Source organism: Geotrypetes seraphini, chromosome 1, assembly GCF_902459505.1.
Source record: "Geotrypetes seraphini chromosome 1, aGeoSer1.1, whole genome shotgun sequence".
Taxonomy (NCBI): Eukaryota; Metazoa; Chordata; class Amphibia; order Gymnophiona; family Dermophiidae; genus Geotrypetes; species Geotrypetes seraphini.
This window is the reverse complement of record NC_047084.1, coordinates 509,396,041-509,411,545: the sequence shown is the minus strand read 5'-3', so window position 1 is coordinate 509,411,545 and position 15,505 is coordinate 509,396,041. Positions and strand designations below refer to the sequence as shown.

At 47.0% G+C, this 15,505-nt stretch overlaps 1 protein-coding gene across 9 annotated transcripts in view; it reads right to left on the bottom strand.

Annotated features, from left to right (window-relative positions):
• LOC117352220 (spindle assembly abnormal protein 6 homolog) overlaps positions 1–15,505 on the bottom strand; it is a 180,770-nt gene that overhangs the window by 104,761 nt on the left and 60,504 nt on the right. For all 9 annotated transcript variants that reach the window (XR_004537632.1, XM_033928535.1, XM_033928519.1 and 6 more), the window contains 2 exons: positions 8,559–8,636; positions 261–380 (listed from right to left, as the gene is read on the bottom strand). Coding sequence is in view for 8 of the 9 variants with exons in the window: in XM_033928535.1 (XP_033784426.1) it covers positions 261–380; positions 8,559–8,636 (198 nt within the window). In the remaining variant the exon portion in view is untranslated. The remainder of the gene's footprint in view (positions 1–260; positions 381–8,558; positions 8,637–15,505) is intronic.

The following is a 15,505-nucleotide window of genomic DNA, read 5'->3' as shown; positions in this document are numbered from 1 at the left end:
TGTAGCGTGCGCTATTCCACACGTTAATGCCCTAACGCGGCTTAGAAAAAGGAGCCCTAAATCTAGGCACAGAATTAGGAAAAAAAAAAACCCAACACAAACCTTAATGAATCTGAACCAATTCACCTATCCTCATACAAAACCGTAGAAACAAGGTAACGGGGCACTTTGATGATTTGGGACATGGTCTGAAGAAAGAATTTTTAAAAATGTGCCTTGTTACTCTTTATTCCGCATGGGGCAGTTATATATGAACTCACCTGCAGTGCTTTTGCTCTCTCAGTGGCTATTTCTTGAGTATGTCTGCTGGTCAATGATGAGGTCTGAGATGTCCACTCATTTCGCAGTTTATCCAGTTCTTTACTTTTTTCAGCTAGTGCCTAAGTTATTAAACAAACATTGGGTATTATATTTTATGAAGGAATAAAAATGATTAGGGCTATGTATTTGTTAAGATGCCTTGGGGAAAAAAAAAAAAAAAGAGTGCACGCAAAATCTATTTTGCTCATTAACCAATAAATCTTAAATATAATCGATTTCCACACAATAAAACATTCTGAAATGAGTTTAAAAACAGTGCTTTTCCATCTTTTTCTGGCTGTGACACCATGACAATGACTAAATAAAACTGTGACATGCCCAGGAGGTGAAGAATAATGATGCACCTGTAGAGAGCCCATCCAGGTTGCGACTCTATTTGGGGACCCAACCAACAGTTTAGAATGCTCTGGTTTGAACATTTAACATGAATATGTGAAATGAGCCCAAACACACACATATACACAATTAAGGAATCCCCCCAAAATGAAATAGTTTTGTCATGCATTGCATTCCTAGAGCAGCAAGCCACTATACAGATTAAGCTCCCTAACAGCTAGTTTTCAGGAGTGGAATCTTGATATTGCCAGTGAACAGACTAGCACTCTCTTTCTAGCACCAGGGCAATGCTGGAGTGGAGTGTGGATATTCAGTCTATCTCTATGACTAAAGTGAATTCAGGGATATAAAGTCGATAGACACAAAGCCAGAAAAACTATGATAAACACCGAAGAGAACTAGCCTGTATAGGTAACTAACCTATGAAGGGTGATCAAACAAATTTATAAAAAACGTTTCAGCAGCGAATCTTCAGCTGTATGTCACGACAGAAACCTTTTTCCAGCATGAATTTGTTACAGGAACCTGTTTAGAGTATCTATAATCGGGTCCCCTGAAGCAGGGATCGAAACGGGGCCGCGTTGGGACCCCCTCAATCCTGCCTACAAGCTAAGTAAATTTTCTAAATTTGCCACAGGTGCAGTGACATTTGCAATTTTAAAGGCAGTATCTTGTTTGGACATTTTTTTGAAGTTTTTAGAGATGAATCTTTCATATATACCTTTGAAGGAAGTGATCAAAGATTTTTCATAAAAGGACTATGACTGGAAGGTAAACTCTTTCTCCAAGGGAGGTCTCATAACCTTCCCTTCAGAGTTTCGTATCTCTGAGCTTTTTTATAAATTTGTTTGATCACCCTTCATAGGTTAGTTATCTATACAGGCCAGTTCTCTTCGGTGTTTATCTCTATGACTAGCCAGATAAGACAGTCTTTTGCTGGCCTATATTTAATGTAAACATAGATATATAAATAGTGGCTGAAAATCATTAATACCCAAATAGATAGCAGCAGCACTTTATGTATGCTAGAGTCAATTATCAGACATAAATGGGACCAACTTGTTGTCACGTAAATAAAATAGTCAGAAAATCTGAGACTATATGTACTTTCCTCTGCCTTTCACGCACTAAGGGCTCCTTTTAAGGTGCGCTAGCGTTTTTAGTGCATGCAGCAGATTAGTGCGCGCTAAGCCCGTGCTACATGAATAGAACTAACGCCAGCTCAATGCTGGCATTAGCGTCTAGCGCATGGGACAAAGTAGTATGCACTATTCCGTGCGTTAATGCACAAATGCAACTTAGTAAAAGGAGCCCTAAGTGCAACCTCCTACCCCAGCCACCCTCCCAAAACAGAAGCAACCAGTGGCACAGTAAGGGGGGTAGGGTCATCAGAGCACCCCAGGCACTGACTTGGCAAGGTGCCTTCACCTCTCCACCCTCCCTAAGATGGGAAGGATGTCTAAAAAGCACTCCTGTCAAACCCTACCTCCTCAAATCTTCGCTGGCAGTGAACAGGCTTCCTTATACTTATATATATAACTAGTCTTTAAGCCCGTTACATTAACGGGTGCTAGAATAGATGTATCTGTCTGTCTGTGTTTCTTTATCTCTCTCTCCTTGGCCGCTGTCTGTGTCCTTCTGTCTCCCCCCCTCCACCCCGAGCAGAGCTGTCTGCCCCCAGCACACACCTCCCCCCAAAGAAGCCCCCTTTCCCTCTCTCCTAACTGTCTCTCCATGGCTCTCTTCTGTCTTCCCCCCCCCCCCAGAGCAAAGCTGTCTGTCCCCAGCACACCTCCCCCCAAAGCATCCCCCTTTCCCTCTCCCTGTCTCTCCATGGCCCCTTCTGTCTTCCCCCCCCCCCAGAGCAAAGTTGTTTGTCCCAAGCACACCCCTCCCCCAAAGCAGCCCCCTCTCCCTATCTCTCCATGCAGTCAATGTTCTGTCTCCCCCAGCACACCCCTCCCCCAAAGCAGCCCCCTTTCCCTCTCCCCTTCTTATCCTCCCTCCATCCCGGCGTCTTCTGGCCTGCTCCTCTTCAAAGCAGCCTGCAATCGTGGTGGCTGGCTTTAGCAAACCTCGCAAGCCGCTCTCTAACTCGGTAGCACGTTCCCTCTGACGCGATCCCGTGCGTCAGAGGGAATATACTACTGAGGCTGGAGAGCAGCCTGCGAGGTTCTTTAAAGCTAGCCACGATCGCAGGCTGCTCTGAAGAGGAGGATCATCAGCGGCAGCGGCTGTGGCAGCAACGGCGGCAGCGGTGAGCGAGGGCGGGAGGTGTGTTCCCTGCCGAGGATGCGGGCAGGGAGAGAGCTTGCCTGTGCTTCCGGTTGGTGAGTGAGGGCGGGAGGAGGGGAGTGGCCAGAATGTTCCCTGCCGCCGGGTTCTAAAATGGAACACGGCCATAGATCACACACCACAGCGGCAGGGATCACACTGTTTTAATAGCGAATGCGCCGGTAAGCTTTTATTATGTAGGATAATTTTCCTATTCAACTGCACAATCTGGGCTCTTCCCAACCATTTTGAAAACATTTGAAAACTTGGCTATTTTCAAAGTTGTAAATTCCGCTCCTCTCCATACTATTCCAAATCCATATTGTCGGCCCAACAAGTCTGCCCACTCGAAGAACCCTCCCTCAACAAGAACCCTCCTTCTAAGCATTTCCCCGGAGCGAACCCACATGTTTATCCCATCGTCTCTTAAAGTCGAGCGTGTTACTGGCCTCAACTACCTGACGTGGAAGACCATTCCATCGATCAACCACCCTTTCGGTGAAGAAGTATTTCCTGATGTCACCATGAAATCTCCCACCCTTGAGTTTGAGCGGATGCCCTCTTGTTGCCGTGGGACCCGTAAGGAAAAAGATATCTTACTCCACCTCAATATGGCCCGTGAGATATTTGAATGTCTCTATCATGTCTCCCCTCTCTCTGCGTTCTTCATATGGGAGATCCTTAAGTCCTGAGACCATCTTAGTGGCCATTCGCTGAACCGACTCCATTCTCTTCACATCCTTTTGCTAATGTGGCCTTCAAAACTGAACACAGTACTCCAGATGAGGTCTCACCATGGACCTGTACAATAGCATTATAACTTCAGGCTTTCGGCTGATAAAACTTCTTCGGATACAGCTCAGCATTTGTCTAGCCTTGGCTGAAGCTTTCTCCACCTGATTGGCAGTTTTTATATCTTCACTAATGATTACACCCAGGTCCCGTTCTGCGACTGTTCTTGTTAAGTTTTCACCATTCAGGGTGTATGTTCTGAAGGGGTTACCGCTACCAAGGTGCATAACCTTATACTTTTTGGCATTAAAATTCAGTTGCCAAGTATTAGACCATTGTTCCAGTAAACATAGGTCCTGCCTCATAGTGTCGGGCTCGGTTGCGCTGCCCACAAAGTTGCATAGCTTAGCATCATCAGCAAATAATGTAATTTTACCTCAAAGTCCCTGAGGCAGATCCCTTACAAAGATATTAAATAGTAACGGACCCAAGACCAAGCCCTGCGGCACTCCACTGGTCACTTCTGATGTTTCTGAGGGAGTACCATGTACCACCACCCTTTGAAGTCTACCACTAAGCCAGTCTTTAACCCATGCAGTCAATGTTTCTCCTAGTCCCATCATATTCATCTTGTTTAATAACCTCCGGTGTGGGACACTATCAAAAGCCTTGCTGAAGTCCAAAAACACGATATCCAGGGACTCTCCTCCCCATCCGGTTGTTTCGTTACCCAGTCAAAGAAGCTTATCAGATTGGATTGACAAGACCTTCCCTTCGTAAATCCATGCTGGTGGAGATCCCTCAGTCTTTTATCATCCAGAATCGTATCCAATCTGTTTTTAATCAACGTTTCCATAAGTTTACACACTATTGATGTGAGACTCACCGGTCTGTAATTTTCAGCCTCTGACCTGCATCCCTTTTTGTGGAGCAGATTGATGTTAGCAGTTTTCCAGTCCAAGGGGACTTTTCCCTTGCTTAAGGAAAGATTGAAAAGCGCAGCTAACGGCTCTGCCAGGACATCTCTCAATTCTTGAAGTACTCTGGGGTGTAGATTATCCGGTCCCATGGCTTTGTTCACTTTTAGCTCATGGTAGATGTTGCTCGTGGTAAATTCAAAATCCCAGAACTGGTCCTCCGAGCACCCCCTTGTCTGTAGCTGCGGTCCAGATCCTGGCGCCTCACAGGTAAAGACTGAGCAGAAGTAGCTATTGAGTAGTTCAGCTTTATCTGAGTCCGAGTCTACAAAGTTACCGTCAGGTTTCCTTAGGTGCACAATCCCATCTGTGTTCTTTCTTCTGTCGCTAACATACTTGAAAAATTATTTATCCCCTTTTTTAACCTGCCTAGCTATATCTTCTTCCATCCGGAGTTTGACATCCCTGACTGCTGTTTAATAGTTCTAGATTTTACCAGATAGGTTTCTTTAGCTTCCGGTCGTTGTGATTGTTTGTAGGATACAAATGCTTTTTTCTTTTGCTTTACTAGTTCTGAGATCTCCACGGAGAACCACTGGGGTCTATTATTTCTCAGTCGTGTACTCACGGTTTTTATGTAGAGGTTGGTTGCTTCTTGCAGGGAAGATTTCAGAGTCGACCACAGTACCTCCACACTGTCCGTCATGCCCTGATTTTGTAGTGCCTCATAGACAAAATCTCCCATGCTCTGGAAGTTAGCTCCCTTAAAATTAAGGACCTTTGTCGATGTATTTGACCTTGTGACTCCTTTCCTGAGGTGAAATCACACCATGTTGTGGTCACTAGAGGCTAAAGCATCTCCTACCGAAACTTCTGTGACACTGTCTCCATTGGTGAGTAACAGGTCCAGAATCGCCTGATCCCTGGTGGGTTCCAATACCATCTGTTTGAGGTGTGCTCCCCGTATGGAGGCTAGTAGCCTCCTGCTGCCACTGGTCGTAGTGGCAAGTTTGTTCCAGTCTACATCAGGCATATTGAAGTCCCCCAACAGCACTGTGTCTCCACGCAGAGTGATGATCTCGATGTGTTCGATTAATTCCTTGTCTATGTTGTCCTGTTGTCTTGAAGGTCTGTATATAACACCAAGATACAGGCATTTGTTATTGCCCCTGGCAAGGTTCACCCAGAGGGATTCTCCCATATACTTGACGTCTGTGATCCTAGTAACTTTAATGTCCTCTCTAATGTATAGTGCTACTCCTCCTCCTGTTTTGCCTTCTCTTTGTCTCGATGGAGCAAGTTATATCCTGGTATAGCCATTTCCCATCCATGGGACGCCGATAACCAGGTTTCTGTTATCGCCACCACATCTAGGTCGTCACTTCTCATTTCTGTTTCCAGTTCCAGAATTTTATTGCCCAAACTACGTGCATTAACATACATGGCCTTCCAATCTTTATGTTTGTCCGGTTTCCATGGAGATTTTCCCGTTCGAGTAAGTTTGCCCCCCTCAGTCTTGCCTTTGACACAAATACTTACCTCAGACTCAAAGATGGAGTTATTTACCCTACTAGGATGAGAATGGGTTCCCTCCCCCAGCTCACCTAGTTTAAAGCCTCCCGGAGCAGGCAAGACAGATATCATCCAAAGACATTCTTCTGGTCAGGTGTACCCCGTCTGATCCCTGCAATCCTTGAAGTGCCTCACCGTGGTCGAGGAAGCTGAAGTTCATCCGCGTAGCCACTCGTTTGGATACGTTCTTCCCTAGCTCTCCCCTTGCCTCTTACTGGAAGGATGGAGGAGAAGACCACCTGCGCTTCCATCTGCTTCAGCTTCTCACCCAGGGCACTAAAGTCTTCAGGTATCTTCTCCGGGGAGTTCCTGGTGGTGTCGTACATCCCAACGTAGATGAGGAGCATCGGGTAGTCTTGGGGCTTGATCAGTCTTCCTAAGCAGGCGGTCACATCCCGGATCCTGGCTCCTGGCAGACAGCAAACTTCTCTTGATTGTAGAGCTGGTCTACATACTGGTCCCTCAGTACCCCACAGCAGGGAGTCCCCAATAACAACCACTCTGCGCTTCTTGGGGGGGTTATGATCCGTTGCTTCTGGAGCTGGGGTCTTTGTTGCTTCTGGAGCTGGGGTCTTCCACTGGTCCTCAAGATCACACTCCTGGATATCCTCCTGAATTCTGCTGGCAGATCTTTCCTGTAGAAGCTGGAATCTGTTCCTCAAGGTGATCTGTAAGGTCGCTGTAAGGCTGCTGTGCTTGCATGAAGAAGAAGAGGACTGCCTTCTGTGTTTGCTTGCAGAGGTAACTAGCTGCCAGGTGTCAACGTCTCTAGTCTTTTCTTGTACCCCAACCGTTACTTCCAATGCTGTATGTCTGGTCGGTTTGGGCATCTCGAAGATGGTCCTGTCTTCATGTGCTTGCTCGGAGACTTGGGACAGCTCTTGGAGGACTTCATCGATGAACGCCTCATCTTCCCAGATACTTCTCAGGCGCAGCACTTCTTCCCTCAGATTCATCAGCTCTTGCATGATATCTCTGTCAGGCTGTTGCTGGATGACTTCTTCTGTCTGCACAGAAACCGAAGTTTTCAGCTGGGGCACAGCTTCAGTCTTCACAGAGACCTCCGTCATCCGTCGGGGGTCCTCCTCAGTATGCACGGACTCTGTGGCCGTCCTCTGGATCTGTTCGGCAACCGGAACGCTGGTTTTGATTGCAATCTTGGTGCTTCTAGTCTTCCCTGCCATTCTTGATCTTATCTTATCACTTGTTGGGCATTTACTCTGGTCTGCCTGCTAGCTTGTTTAGCTGTGTTATTGTAAAGTTAGTTGTGTGGTCTGTTGGGTCTGCCTGGTTGTGTGACTACTACTGTGTTAACTGCTAATTTGGTTAGCTGTGTTGTCTGCTGGAACTGCCTATTTGTGTACAGTGGCTCGATGTCTAAGGTTACTAAGAGCTCCTTTTATTAAGCCGCACTAGCGGGGTTAACGCGCGTGACTTTTCATCATGCGCTAATCCCCGCTCGCCTAAAAACTATCGCTTGCTCAAGAGGAGGTGGTAGCGGCTAGCGCGGCTGGTAGTTTAGCGCACGCTATTACGCGCGTTAAACCGTTAGTGCGCCTTTGTAAAAGGAGCCCTAAAGGTAGATCTTCCATGTCACTGTCAAATTCTTCAAGGATAGTGATCGTGTGAGAGGAATAGCGTACATATGATTTAATCATAGAAATAAAAGGATGCAAGAAATGATCTACAAAGTCAGATAATGGTTCCAATAATGAACCATCTCCAGAAATGATTGGCTGCCAGGCGGATCTGTCAAAAATCTATGAATTTTGGAAATAATATATATTGTGGGCAGGGCAGGATTAATTCGTCGAGGGCCCTTAGGCACCCAAGTACACTGGTCCCCCCCTGTCCCGCCCCACCCCACGATGCACCCAGACGGAAACAGGAAGCTGTGTTAGAGGGAAACTTTGGGCAAGCAGCATCACTTGCACAATTACAGTTCCCGTTGCCTTTCTTACCCGCGTTGCTTGTTTGTCTTACTTTCTGTCGATGGGGGGGGGGGAGGGGGCCAGCATTGCCGATTGATGCTGGAGGGCCCCATCGCCATTTGGAAAAAACAATGTTGATGTCCTCCTTCATCGGGCCATTTCAGGCCCTAGGCACATGCCTACTTGGCCTATTGGATAATCCTGCCCTGATTGTGGGAATTACTGGATCTTTGTTGATCAAAAAATTGCTTCTCTTTCAGTATAAGTATTCTGGCTGCTTGTGACATCTCAACTAATTCTTTAATCTCATCTAGAAGTTTTGGGGTTGGATCTGTATCAAGAGGAGTATAAAATTCCTTATCCTCAATTTGTCTCTGTACTTTATTTTAAACTACTTTCCCCCCACATACCCAGAGTATCTCGGAAACGGATAAAATCAATTCTATATTATAGCATTTGAATGAATATTTGCTACCTGCTGTGTAATACTTAGTCTGTTGGAAAGCTCTTCCTCCACTTTGTGCAACCTTTCTTCTAATGTACTGTTTTCCACCTGGGGAACAAGTTTGGTTATTAAATCATCATCAGTTAATAAAGCAGTGTTAACAGTATTATAGTGCACATAAAAACTATTTGGCATGCAGTATGATCACTGCTGTTAATCTTAATATGTAATAAGGTCAATATTTTAAAAACAAAATTAGCCCCCCCATCTTAATGACAAAAATTGTCTCATTTTTCAACATTATTGATAATCACTCTAAATGCCATAAAATTAAGACAATAAAACATTAAGGGCTCCTTTTACTAAAGTACGCTAGCATTTTTAGCACGCTGAAGATTACCGCACGCAAAACCGCACGATAGATGAAAATACTAATGCAGGCTCTATGGAAGTGTTAGCAACTAGCGTGCGTGGCATTGTAGCTCATGCTACTCCACGCGTTAATGCCCTAACACACCTTAGTAAAAGGAGCCCTTGGTATGCGCTACACAGTAGCGCGCGCAAAATGCTAACACGTCCATTATATCCTATGGGCGTGTTAGCATTTAGCGCACGCTAAAATGGCTAGCGTGCCCTAGTAAATAATAATAATTTATTTCTTATATACCGCTATACCTTAAGTTCGAAGCTGTTTACAGTGAAATCGTGTCTAGAGGGAGTACAGGGTTAACAGAAGGATACAGGATATTACAAAGTGGGCAGGTACTGGGTGGTTACAATAAGGTACGAAATATTAACACGAAAAAACAGTTACAGTATGTTTACAATGAGGTACAGGGTACTTGGTTGTTTACAGAAAGGTTAACACGAAAAACAGTTACAGTGTGTTTACAATGAGGTACTGGGGTGTTTACAGAAAAGGTACAAGATATTAACAAGAGACCGGTTACAGGATGTTTACAATAAGATACAGGAAAGTATAAGGTGAGCGGGTGCTGGGGTGATTACAGTAAGGTTCAAGATATTGACAAGAGAACAGTTATAGGATGTTTACAATCAGATACAGGATGTTATACTAAGTTATAGGATGATACAATATGAACAGTTACTAAGGATCAGAGCTGTTTACAGCTAGATATATATGATAAGCGTAAGAGAGGTAAAGCATAAGACGTTGGGGGAGGGGAAAAGGACTTTCGATGTGGTTTATAATTGGTAGGGGGAGGGTTTAGGTGGTGTTGAAGAGGCGGGTCTTCAGAGATTTTCTGAAGTCCACGTATGATGTGGCTTCAAGTATTGGTTTTGCTAGCCATGTGTTCAGTTGAGCTGCCTGGAAGGAAAGCATTCTGTTTAAGTACTTCTTGTAGTAGCATGATTTCAGGGATGGGTAGGTAAAGAGGTTTGTTCTGCGGGAGGTCTTTTTTGGGCAGTAGGTGAGGAATTGGGAGGCTAGGTAGGTTGGTAGCATTCCGAAGATCGCTTTGAAGCTGATGCAGGCAAACTTGAAGAGTATTCTGGATTCTACTGGTAGCCAGTGGAGTTTTTGGAGGTATGGAGAGTTATGTTCCCATTTCTTGAGTCCGAAGATGAGACGGACGGCAGTGTTTTGGATTAATCTTAGCTTTTGGAGGGACTTTTTGTATGCTCCCAAGAATATGATGTTGCAGTAGTCCAGAGTACTCAAGATGGAGGCTTGTACTAGTAGACGAAAGGATGATTCATCGAATAATTTTTTGATGGTGCGAAGTTTCCATAGGGTAGAGATACATTTTTTGAACATTAGGTCAGTGTGTTTTTCTAGTGTTAGGTGCCTGTCAAGGGTAACCCCTAGTATTTTAATAAATTGATCAATTTCGTAATCTTTGCCATTCATGTGGATCTTGTTATCTTTTATCTGCTCGTTGGGAGAGGCTAAGAAAAATTTGGTTTTTTCTGTGTTCAGTTTGAGTTTGTAGGCCTTCATCCAGAGCTCAATTTGGTTTAGGATATTGGATAGGTAAGTGATGAAACTCGGAGAAATATCGGATAATGGAAGTACGACGGTGATATCGTCAGCATAGATGTGGAAGGTGAGATTTAAGCTCTGTAATAGGTGTCCCAATGAGATGAGGTAGATATTAAAAAGGGTCGGTGAGAGCGGGGAGCCTTGGGGGAGTCCACAGTTGTTGTTCCAGCTGAAGGAGAGATTATCATCTTTGAGTACTTGATAAGACCTGAGCTCGAGAAATCCCCGGAACCAGGTAAGGGTGTTTCCTGAGATGCCTATTGACTCTAAACAGTGCAGCATGATGGAGTGGTCAACTAGGTCAAAGGCGCTGCTTAGATCCAGTTGGAGGATCAAAGCGTTGGAGCCTTGACTGAGAAGGAAGTGTAGGAAGTTTAGAAGGGAGGCCATTATAGTTTCAGTGCTGAAGCCAGGTCTGAAACCAGATTGGTTGGTATGTAGTAGATTGAATTTGTCTAAGTATTTGTTTAGGTCAGCATTTACCAGGCCTTCCATTAATTTGGCAGCTAGAGGTATATTTGCGACGGGTCTGTAGTTGGCGATGTTGTTGGTCGCTTCTTTTTTGTTCTTTTTTATAGGGTTAATAATAATTTGGCCTAGGTCTTCTGGGAATTTCCCAACGGATAGTTGTAGATTGATCCAGCCTAGAAGGTCGGTTTTGAAGCTAATGGGGGCAGATTTCATCACGTTGGGGGGGCAGGGGTCTAATTTGCAGTAAGATTTTGTATATTTGTTGTAGTACTTGATGAACGATAGCCAGTCAGTTTCCTTGAAGTTGGACCAGCTCATGTCGGCTTTAGAAGAGGAGTCAGGGTCCTGGAGGATGGTGTATTTCCAGTGGGAGTCTTGTGAGTTTGGGAGGGCAAGTCTTGATTTAGCTATTTTTGAGTTGAAGAAATCGGCCAGGTCGTGTGCTGTGATCGTGGAATCTTCTACTGGGTTTGTGTAGGGGTGGGTGTCTTGACAGGTCGTTGACAAGTTTGAATAATTTGCTACTGTTTAAGGAGGTGTTGCCTATAATGTTGGCGTAGAAGGTTTTTTTTCTTTTTTTGGCGATGGTGTTTTTGTAGTTAGCTAGCATTTGGCGCCAGGTGTCTCTGGATTCTGGTGTTCCTAACTTTGTCCATTTCCTTTCTAATCTTCTTAATTCTCTCTTTATCCCAAGGAGTTCTGAGTCAAACCAGCCTGATAGGTTTCTAGGTCTGAACCTTCTTTTCTTCAGTGGGGCCATTTCGTTTAGGATTTGGGTGCTGGTGGAGATCCAGGAGTTCATGAAGAGGTTGGGATCCTCATCGTGGTTGTGGATAATGTCATAGTGAGACCAGAATTCTACGGGGTTGAGTTTGCCTCTGCTTGTTTTGAATAGGGTGGGTTTGTGTTTAACTTTCCTCGTGTTTGGTGTCTGTTGCCATTCCAATTCGAAGTTGCATATTTTGTGGTCGGACCAAAGTGAGTCTGACCAGGTTTCTGATATCAATCGGATCGTAGGGTTTGTTGAATGTGAATTGGTCAGTGATACAATGTCCAGTTGGTGGCCTTTTGTGTGGGTTGATATTGGGGGGGAATGAGGGAAGCTTAGGGAGGTTAGAAAGGACCAGCATTCGGTGGATTCTGGTAGATCTGGATTTTCTAAATGTAGGTTAAGGTCACCGCATAAGAGATTGTAAGGGCCCGAAAGTGAGTTGGATAACAGGAATTCCTGAAATTCCTCTTTGGCTACTGACCATTGTTTGGGTGGAATATATGTCAGAATGATTGTAAGGGAGTCGACTAGCAGTTCTGATTGAAGCTTTAGAGAGAGGATTTCCAAGGTGGGGGAGGATTTAGAGCTGAGCATGGAGCCGTTTAAGTTGTCTTTGAGGATTACGGCCAGACCCCCACCCCTGCCTCTTTCTCTTGCTAAGGAGAGAATTTTGAAGTTAGGGGGGAGGCAATCTTGGATGATGATGTCTTCATCTGAGAGTAGCCAGGTCTCTGTTAGTACGACGAAGTCAGGGTTGGTGTCGGTAAGTCAGTCGTGGATTAGTTGGGATTTGTTCCTCATAGATCTTATGTTTAGATAGGAACCTCTGAGGCTGGCATAGGTTAGAGGGGCGGAGGGGGGGATGGGAGGGAGCTATGTTTTTTAGTACTCTGGTTTTTTTGTTATAGGGTCTGGGAGGTCTGTGGAAAGTAGTTAGGATTGGGATCTCTTGGATATCAAAGGAAGCTTCGGTAAGGGTAGGGGGGGTTTGGGCTTGAAGGCGCGGATAGAGTAGGGGGTGGTGGGAGGGAGAAGGAAGGGTGGGGAGGTTGCCTTGCTTCTTGAGCTGAGTAAGTGTAAGATAATAAGAAGTAACCAGGGACTTCCGGCGGAAGCATGGGGCTGTGAGGTCGAGTGCTTCGCGGCTCCGATACGCCCGCCACAGCTTCTTTGTTAACTAATCGGCGCTTTTCGCCGGACACTGCTCCCCCGGGCTGTGGGATCGCCGCGCTTGATCCGCGCTCCATTTGCACTGCGGGTGCAGGTGGGATGGCCGCTAAGACGCCGGCAAAGAGCCGCGAGCGTGGGAAGCCGCAAGACAGCAAGATGGCGGCGCACGCGGCTCCTGCCTCGCCGGAGTCCCCTAGCTCGCTTTGGGTGGCGGAGGTGTCGGCGGAGGTGCAGGCCGCGCTGGAGGGCACGCTCGGTGCCAAACTGCAGAGGATCTTAGACAAGCTGGACTCGATGGACCAGCGTTTCGCTGCTCTCACCTCCGAGGTCCGGGACACCCAGCAGAGGGTCAGCAATGCGGAGGATTCGGTCCTCCGGCTGACTCAGGAACAGGGGGTGCAGGCTTCCTCTCTGGCGGCGTTGAAGGCCAAGGTGGAGGACCTTGAGAACCGGTCCCGCCGGAACAACTTGCGGTTTGTCGGCCTGCCGGAGACTATTGCGGAGAGCGACCTGGGGGACGTCTTGGAGCATTGGCTGACGGAGTCCCTGGCCCTACCGCAAAAATTGGGCCCCCTGCATATCGAGCGGGCCCATCGTTTGGGACGGCGCAGAGACGGCGCGGATCGTCCGCGGGTGGTGATCTGCAGGATTTTGAATTACCGGCATAAGATGGAGGTCCTTAGAGCTTTGCGGCAGGGGAAGAAACTGCAATATAACAACGTCTCCATCCTCTGCTTTCAAGACTATTCTGCGGAGGTTTCCCAGGCTCGTCGCAAGTTTTCTTCACTTTGCTCTGCGCTGGTTCGCCGCCATGTTCCTTTTTCTCTGCAGTACCCGGCACGTCTGCGGGTGATGTTCTCTGGCTCGGCTCATCACTTTGACTCTCCTGAGGCCGCTCAGAAATTTGTGGATGAGCACTTTCCTGCTGCCTCCTCCTAGTTTTTGAAGACTTTGCTGTTGCACCGTTGGAGATCCTTTTGAGATCTGGCCTTTTGGGGCTGTGGATCTCGGGGGTGCCTCCGTGGACCGACTCCTCTGCCTCCCTCTGGTCTTCTGGTGGACGTGCTTTGGCTTCTGAACTCTTTAGGGGCATTAGCTCCATGCTGTAGGGGTGCTTTTGACGTCTCTTGGTGTGGAAGGATGGGAGTGTGAGAGTGGGTTTGGTTGATTGTTGTCTGGGGGTTCCTTTGTTTGCGGTGGGCTGGTGGGTATGTGTGGTTGGACCGGGGGTTGTGAGTCGGGGGGGGGAGTTTGGTGTCTGGATATCCTGCTGTTCCTGTGGTGGGCGTATCTTGCTTTCAGGAAGTGGCAACCGTTGGGTTGTGGTGTGGCTGGTGGGTAGGGGGGAAATGGGGGGGTTGGGGAAGGTGGGGAGTTTCTGGGACGGGGAGGGGGAGGTTTTTGGAGGGTTGGGGTAATCCTAGGTTTAGACTGGTGGGGGTCCGGAGGGCTTCTTGGTGGTTGATATGGCTGGGGGGGTGGTGGCTGGGACACTCCTCTGGTTCTGCTCAAAGGGTTTTATTGTACTTGCTATGTTATCTCTATCTTGTTTTTTTCTGGAACATAAACTGATTTCCTGGAATGTGGGGGGTATCCATTCCCCAATTAAACGCTTTAAAATATTACAGCAGCTTAATCGGAGACGAGCTTCCTTGGCGTTCCTGCAGGAAACTCGGCTAACCTCTGGGGAACATGCTAAGCTCTGTACATGGTGGGTGGGTGATCATCTGGAGGCTCCGGCTCTGGGGGGGAAGGGAGGTGTTGTGATTCTCTTTCGTAAGGGCCTTTCGCTACAGACTCACAGGGTTCTCAGGGATCCTGGGGGCCGGTATTTGATTGCTTCGGTTACTCTTAACAATAAACCTCTGCTTTTATGTAACCTCTACGCTCCTAATAATCCCTCCGCCAAATTTTTTAGAAAGCTGCGTTCTCTTTTGTTGCAATTTGGTGAGATCCCTTTGTTGATTGGGGGGGATTTTAATGAGGTTCCGGACCCGAGACTGGACCGCTCTTCCTCGGCGGGAAGGGAAGCCCACAAAACTTGTACGGGGGCTCAGCTTTTGGCGTCTTCACTTGATTTGTTGGATGTTTGGCGGGTTTTGCACCCGGTGGAACGGGATTATTCCCACCTTTCTAGGGCCCATGGGTCACTTTCTAGGATCGATCTGGTTCTCTTGTCCAGGGAGTTGCTTCCGGTGGTTCAGGATGCAGCGATTGGCCCCATTGAGATATCCGATCACGCGTGGGTGAGTCTGGTCTGGCAATGGGGGCCCTCTAGAGGGGGTGGCGCCCGGTGGGTGTTCCCTTGTCATTTATATCGGAATACTCGATTTCATGATTTTCTGTTGCGTAAGTGGGGGGATTTCCAGCATACCAATTTGGAGCATAGAGACGATCCTATCCTGTATTGGGAAGCTGCGAAAGCCGTATTGCGCGGGGAGATCTTGGCGTTTGTGGCCCACGAAACTAAACTGCGGCACCGGGCAGTATTGGCGCTGGAGCGTCGGGTTTTGCTTTTGCGGAGACAGTATGCTGGTGGTGGCTCCTTGGAGCTCCGGA